Source organism: Hypomesus transpacificus, chromosome 15, assembly GCF_021917145.1.
Source record: "Hypomesus transpacificus isolate Combined female chromosome 15, fHypTra1, whole genome shotgun sequence".
Lineage (NCBI taxonomy): Eukaryota > Metazoa > Chordata > Actinopteri > Osmeriformes > Osmeridae > Hypomesus > Hypomesus transpacificus.
Window position 1 is genome coordinate 1,392,269 of NC_061074.1, and position 8,144 is coordinate 1,400,412.

General features: G+C 43.2%; 1 protein-coding gene across 1 annotated transcript; it reads left to right on the forward strand.

Annotated features, from left to right (window-relative positions):
- The first annotated feature begins 1,447 nt into the window (after nt 1-1,447).
- Nucleotides 1,448-7,887, forward strand: LOC124478264 (cytochrome P450 2M1-like). Its single transcript, XM_047036496.1, has 9 exons — nt 1,448-1,810; nt 4,133-4,295; nt 5,529-5,678; nt 5,862-6,025; nt 6,290-6,466; nt 6,704-6,845; nt 6,952-7,139; nt 7,257-7,398; nt 7,519-7,887. Exons 1-9 carry the CDS (start codon nt 1,619-1,621, stop codon nt 7,707-7,709), a joined length of 1,509 nt encoding a protein of 502 aa, XP_046892452.1. The 5' UTR covers nt 1,448-1,618; the 3' UTR covers nt 7,710-7,887.
- Nucleotides 7,888-8,144: the final 257 nt, after the last annotated feature.

Sequence of the window (8,144 nt, forward strand, 5' to 3'; positions counted from 1 at the left end):
TCCCAGTCTCTTCTTTTGTCATGCTGATGGGGGACTCTGGGCCTGGGGAGGAAGAGAGGGAGGAGGGAAGAGAGGAAAGAGGGTGGGTGAGAAGGAGAAAAGGATGATCTGTTACAGAGTCAATGCAAACTTTAAAACACAGTGCTTCGTCATGCAGGTTCAATCCAAGGTCAGTCCAATATTTATCGTCAGTTTGGAGGACAGTTCGTCAGCACGGAATTTCTTAGACGGAATGAGAATCGGAATGCAGCCAACTTTCTGCAGTCTGGCCATTTGTAAAGTAATATAGTGATTCTGGTGATGTATGTGATCATTATGTATAGCAAGTTTCACCCTATACACCAGTCTTCTGCACTGAGAACACAGGGGAAACAGATTTCCCTGGAGGCCCAACCCAGTCTCATACTTCTGCGTATCTATGACACGGGTTTACACTTCTATTTTGCGTGCCATATCCAAATCCCAGTTTTAGGTGCAGTTTTTTACGCAAATTCCTCCCATTCATTTTTATCAATAGAAAAAACTTTTTTTCTTGAACGATTATAGGCCAACGTCATCACCCGGACTCGGATTTTACGGAGATTCACGATCTCGAATCTTCCAAATGTTGTCTTTTTTTTGTGGGGGAATTTTCACCTCAAACACCTTCAAATAACAAACATCAATTGTTATTTGCCACCAACAACAAGCAGCTATCTTGTAAATAAAAATAAGAAAAAATATAACACACACAGGCAATAGACCTAGTCCTACTGCTGACTCTATCCACCTGTTTTTCTGAGTTATTTGTAGTTTATTGTAAGTAATAATGCAATCACAAGAATACACAATAAAAACCACACAGCAGGATGTTCTTAGTCTGGTGAATCAGTCATGATGCCAATGCAGCTTCACAGAAACAGAGTGACAGAGTAGATCAAACGAAGGCCTTAGTTGAGAAAGTAGTCTTGACAGAGATCAGAGAGAGTTCTGCCCAGTCTAAGTTGTCTCCCTGTAAACGGGAGACAGGTATTGTACCCCCAAGAGAGGGAGGTGTTTGTTAGGTGATTGGTCAGAAGGCAATGGGGAGGGAATGTGGTCATCCTATCAAGTGTCAAGGGCGCTCGTGGTCACCCAGGGTAGGCAGTCCAAGGATCTGCTGACGTGCAGGTCGGGGGACAGAGTCTCCAAGGTGGGGAACAGACCATTCCAAGGTCTGATGATGTCAGGGGAAGGGGGGCAGATGATGTCCAAGGGAAGGGGGCATCCAAGGGTGGGCAGAATATACAATGAGAGGACACAATATCCAGTGGGGGGACAGACCAGGTGGTCTGATGACATATGAAACTAATCTAACTCACTCTCAACATGATGTCACGCGCATCTATGGACAAGCGCTACAAGAATGGAGTTACAAGAAAGTTAATGTTTGCAGATTAGAAAATAATTCTTAGTATGAAAACAGAGTCAACCCAAAATAATTTTGATTCGTTCTCCATGATTCCCCATAGTCACGTGAAATTGTTTATTCTCACCCAGAGTTTAGATAAAACACTGCTGGTGCGTTGAGAAACCACAACGAACGAACCAACGCAGAGAACGAAGTTTTGGTTAACCAGTGCGCATTCCTCTCCTGAAGATGGATTTGCTACAGATGATCCAGTCGAACTTTGTATCAGTCGTTTTGGCAATTGTGGTTCTTTGTATCCTCCGGTTGAAGAACCGTGGAAAACAAACTTCTGGACGTTTACCGCCGGGTCCACCTCCGGTGCCTCTGTTAGGAAACTTGCTGCAGATGGACATGAAAGCTCCCTACAAATTCTACGTTGAGGTTGGTCAGAAGCATTAAGCTTACACATATTTAACAATTTTGCATTGACCTGACCAACGTAATTCCTATATTATAATTAGTGACATCGTGGCATGTTAAGACGTCATTAGATTGTTGACTTCATCTGGAGCAAAGACGATTCATAAATTATCTGATAACCCCCCGATATTGTTATGAAAACAAAAGAGGAAGATAGTAATAATAAAGCGATACTCATCATTATCATAATAGTAACTCATCATTATCATAATAGTAGCCTAACGTCACGTCGCCTTGCCGGGCAAGAACGACGGAGCCAGGTATTCAAGTTCACATTTACATTACATTTATATTTAGTCATTTAGCAGACGCTCTTACCCAGAGCGACTTACAGTAATTACAGGTTACTCCGTTATTCAAGCATCTGCTCAATTTATAAATAGTAGTAGTTACATTTATTTATTTAAAGTTTATTTGATCCGACATTCGTCTTCAGAATGTCCTAACTTTCAATCAAAGTCCTCTTTTTTGTTACAGCCAGTATGTAAACATTAACTAGTCCAACTACGCAAGTTAACGTTCATGAAAAATACTAAGCCAGAGTTTTAACAGAACTGCTGAGTTGTGAAGAAAAAAAAATCGAGAGCGCTGGTCCTCTCCACTGTTTACCTAACAGTGAATACATAACCAATCTAAATAAAAACAAATCCAGAAAACGTTAGCCAGCTCACCCATGCCATAAGTTGCTAAGTGTTCTCTCAGACAAATACAAATAACAGCACTCTGCTGCAGTCAAACGCCTGTAGCCTACCATGCTTCGGTTGACCACTCTATTCAGGGTCATCAGAAGGAAATACACCACATCAATTACACATTGTAACACATCAATACACACTGTGTCTCTAACATTGCAGTGACCAGGACAATGAATCTCAATTGTATGCAGAACATCTTATTTCCTACAGTACATCAAGTCAGGTCTCAAGCGATTACAACTGTGACTTGAATCTGATTCAAGTCAAGTGAGTGTCCCAATCTCTGCCTCATTCTCATCCTCATCAGAGCTGTTGTGACGTTGCCAGTCCATTTCCTCTTCCATTTCCCCATCCTCCTCCTCCACCAGCCCATGACTTGGTTTGAGAAATGAACACAATTGATAATACGTTTGAAATGCAACTTTAAGTCTGCCCAGGCCAGATCATGTTCTCTGCAACTTTGTTGGAGAGTTTCTGCACAACTGAGTTTGTGTTCACAAGGTGTCAGAAAAGTCAAAGATGTAACTCTATTTTCTGTATCAAATGATACTGTGTTCAACATTACATGTGGAACTACCTCTAAGTTAACTCTCGCTTACCTAACTTAGGGACTTTTGTTGCCCTGGGGGATGGGTGAGCATTTGTTATTGACTCTGTGTGACCAAGACTAGAAGATGTTGGGGGTTTGTTTGTGTAAAGGAGATACTGTTCGACAGACCTAAGTGGAGACGCAAGGTCTGGTGACCATTGGCTTGTCACCTGTGAGGAGGAACTTTTGCGACACCAGGTCCGGAGATTCTGCCATTGTGTTTCAACCAGGGTTGATGTCGAAACAAGCACACACATACACACGCACAAGATCTATGCAAGGGAGTTAGCCAATGAGAGGAGACATAGGTCAACTGCATGTCTGTATGATGTCTGTGTATGAACCAATGACTGTTGAGAGTGGTGTTGTATGTTTAGCATGGAGACGGGCTAGCAGACAAACTTTGTACCACCATGACGATTTGTGTCCTTGCAGCATGCCGCAAGTAATAAACTTTCTTCACTTCACAGAATATGTGCATTACTTGATAAAGAGAATGCTCTAACACAAGGTCACCATCAGGCCTTTGTTGCATATCTGGGTCTCTTCTATTAACCGTTTGATTTCCTGGGCTTCCTGCTTGATTTAATACTTTCAAGTTTTGCGGCCAGTAGCCTACATTTTTAAGCCTTTGCTCTGCCCATCAAAGTTCTCTCAGATCAAACCAAATCATTGTTTCCTGTAAAGGACATTGTCCCATTTGACCTGATATCCCAACTTTCCTGACTTCACCCGACTGTTTTGCCTCCTTAGCCAACAACAGCAAAAGTGCGTATTAGTGGAAGTGTATCAGTAAAATGAGAGAACACGCTTCAACAGATAGTGTAGTCATTATGCCTGTAAGACCTTTACTCATGACTTTCTTGCTCTCTACCCCCCCGTTTCTCTCACTCCCACCCATGTCATAACTTACCCATTTGTCTTCTCTCCCTTATCCCCCCCCTCCCCTCATACCGTACCCCCACTCTTCCTCTCTCCTCACCCCCATCCCCTGGTCAGATGTCCAAGCAGTATGGCTCTGTGTTCACGGTGTGGCTGGGTCCAACTCCTGTGGTGGTGATCTCTGGCTACCAGGCCCTGAGGGAGGCCTTGGTCAACCAGGGGGATGAGTTCAGCGGCCGGGCCACCTACCCCATCATCATGAGGATCACCAAAGGATTCGGTAGGAGGGAAGTCTCCCAGGTTACACTGCTGCCATGAACCCAGTTACAGTGGTTCTATGACCTGGTTGTGCCATACATTTGCATGTTTATCCCATGTTACATTTTATTCATTTGACAGACACTTTTATCCGAAGAGACATCCAACTTTAATTCCAGGAATCTCTGTCTGTCTGTCTGTCTGTTTGTCTGTGGATTGTTATCTTGAGAACCAGGCACTATGTGAAGTTGAAAGACAGCAGATTTTTTTGCTCAGGACCCAAGGACTTGCATTTGAAGGTGTTCTAAGCCTATGGAGCAGAGTACATAAAGAAAACCTTTTACCAAATAGGGCAAAATATATATGAGGTCACAGTGTGACGTACATCACCCTGACAGGCAGTAGTAGGTGACAGGTTCAGGGGTCTTGTAATGGAAGAATTCAGGTGGCACTGTGTAGATCTGAACAGTCAAGGGATGCGGTTTCAATACAATTTATTTAGATTATGCAAATACATAAGATTAAACAAAGTACTTTGTGATCAGTCATTAACGAAGGGTGTGCTAGTCACAAATCGTTCGCAAGAGTGAGAAAGATAATAAGAAAAACTAATAGTAAAAAAAACTAAACATTCAATACACCATGATTGGTCAGCACGGGTCAGTACCAGTTTTGGATAATAAAACCCCCCAGGCCAGTGTCCCATGTTGATGTAGTTTCTAGTTTCTACAAACAGGACACCAGCCCAACCTCTCTGAACCTAAAGGTTCAGGGCAGCAAAGGTTCAGGGCAGAGGGGTCAACTTGATTAATCCTGACTCCACTCCCCCAACTTATTGCCTTTGCTGGCTGTTGATTAGATCAGTGGTAAATACCTTAAGACAATCGGAATGTCCCTTCTACAGAGTAAACCATACCACAGAGCCTCAGTTTCTTACATTTGACTGTCTATAACAAAGGAACTTACTTTTTACCGCTTAAAGAAACATAGATATTGTAACTGTGTCAAAATAATTCCATTACAGTCTTTTATTTTGCTTTGGAAACTACCCTACGATTAGTTTTGTCAGCGTTAGGACAAGCATCCGATGACACAGGGTATGTTGAACAGTACAAAAAATAGTTTGCAAGTTTTCTAAAGGCCTTTTCCAAATGTTTTATGAATACTGTTTGTGTTGCTCAATAGTTTGTAAAAATGGACACATTCTCCGACCTGATCCACACTCTGAACTGTCATTACCCTCCCTATCCTGCAGGAGTGCTGGTGGCCAGTGGGCACCGTTGGAAGGTAATGCGGCGGTTCACCCTGTCCACGCTGAAAAACTTTGGGATGGGTCGCAGGAGCATTGAGGAGAGGGTACAGGAGGAGGCCAAGTGTCTGGTTCAGTCCTTCAGCCTGTTAGGAGGTACAGAGTTTCACCCCCAGATAAGAGTCCATTATAACGAAGGAATGTAATTGCTAATTGACAGATACTCCTGATATGCTCCCTTTCCTCTCCATTATCTCAGCTTGCGTGTGATAAAAATCAGCAAATTTTTATTTGGAAGAAAGTAATGAAGAAACCAAACCCTTCTTTTGCATCTCTCAGAGTTGACCAAGATAAACCCCAAAGATCACCTGTGCTACTCTGTGGCCAATGTGATCTGCTCGATAGTCTTTGGCCACAGATATGAACTCGATGACCCCAACTTCACTTTGATCTACAAGGCTGTGGACGATTACTTCAATATTCTCAACAGACGTATTGGAGTGGTAGGGAAAATGACCTACAATCTTACTGCATGTGTGGATTGAGATACATTTTTGTCAGATTAAGGTCCTTAAATTCGAGACTGTCCTTTTACAAAGATGACCCTTTAACATTTTTGTATATACTGATACATAGATACATAGCACTGCATAACTAAAAGTTAGGTGTCAGTCACCATCATGAATTAAACAAAAACATCTTTCCCTTTCCCCATATCTCTCCCCTCCCCTCTCCCCCTCCCCTCATGTGTTTGTGTTATTGGACAGATGTATAACACATTCCCTAAGATCATGGGCTGCATCCCGGGGTCACACCAGGACATGTTCCGCACTCTGGACCAGGCCAGGCAGTATGTACAAGCGGAGGCAGACAAACGTCTCAAAACCATGGACCCCTCAGACCCCCAGGACTTCATAGAGGCTTTCCTGGCTGAGATACTGAAGGTACAGAGATGGAGATATTCCACTGGAGGATAGAGGCTCTTTCTGCTTAGGAGGTTGCAGCTTAATGAATGTCACAACTTCATACAGACATTTGGCCCATGTTACGTGATGCTCAGTCAACTTTGGTGCTGTTTGAAAAGGTGGTGTGATTACATCAGCTCACCACCAGATGTCCTCGGATGCCTATTGATGGATGAGGACTGAGTTACAGTAATCTCCTGTTCTCTCCAACGGTAGAATAAAGACTTTCCAGATTCAGAGTTCCACTATGAGAACTTGCTGTCGAACACGTGGAACCTGTTTTCAGCAGGAACTGAGACCACCAGCTCTACATTGAGACATTGTTTCCTGATGATGATGAAGTTCCCTCACATCCAAGGTAACCTAGCAGAACATGCCTTTCCTGGTCAGTCTGAATCAACTGCAAGGTCATGTTTTCCTCTCCTGTCCACTTCTCCACCCTCCTCTCCTTCTTCCTCTCTCAGAGAGGGTTCAGAAGGAGATAGATGAGGTGGTGGGTTCGAGCCGCATACCTCGGATGGATGACAGGTCTAAGATGCCCTACACGGACGCAGTCATCCATGAAGTCCAGAGGTTTATGGACCTGACCCCAACTTCTGTTCCTCACAAAGTCATGAGGGACACAGAGTTTCACAACTATCTCATACCTGAGGTAAAACATGCAATTTTCTGTGAAATGTTCCTTTAAACATGTGTATCTATCTACTTAACACCTCAACTAAGTGATGTCATGAAAGGCCGTTGAGATAGTATCCTGTGATTGGTCCAGGGCACCATGGTCCTTCCTCTGCTGTCCTCGGCCCTTTCAGACCCAGAACTGTTCAAGAACCCCCAAGAATTTGACCCTGAGAACTTCCTGAATAAAGACGGAAGCTTCAAGAATAACGATGCATTCCTTGCTTTTGGGATAGGTAAAGTTTCTAAATTTACGCATACATTTTTACTCTTGTTATTTAACACCTTACAGAAAAAAATGTGTACCTCTGCCTTTGCTAGGTCACTGACTCTGTGTTGACCTTTGACCCCGGTAGGGAAGCGCGTGTGTCCAGGAGAAGGTCTGGCCAGGGTGGAGCTCTTCCTCTTCTTCACCTCTCTGCTGCAGCGCTTCACGTTTGAGGGCACTGTGCCCTCTGAGGAGATCGACATCACATCCAAATGCACCAGCTTTGGACGCCAGCCGCCCATCTACGAGTGTTTTATCAAACCCAGGAGAGAGGAGTGACACACACGTATATGAACACGCACATACACATCTTGGGTTGTGGAGGTTGTATCCCATGACTCATGGTGTTTTTCTATAAAGCCCTGATGAGATGGCTGAATGCAGTGTAAGCTTATCATTGCTGCTGTTGTTGTGTCTAGCTATATCAGGTACTAAAATAAAATGACTACTGACAGGATATTCTTTATGTTTCAGTAATATACTCTTAACACTGTTTTACTCCTGCTTTTCATTTTTTTACATAAATACTTTTACAGTAATATGATCTCCAGTAGATTGAGATGCATGTATGCAAAAGCTCTCTCTCTTTTTCTTTAGTCGATCTTCACCATTTCTCTTTAACTCACTCTGACACACAAACAGTCACATATCACCATGTGATATGTCTTCCAGGTGACTATCCATTTAGATAACAGGACGTGTTAGCCTGTGACT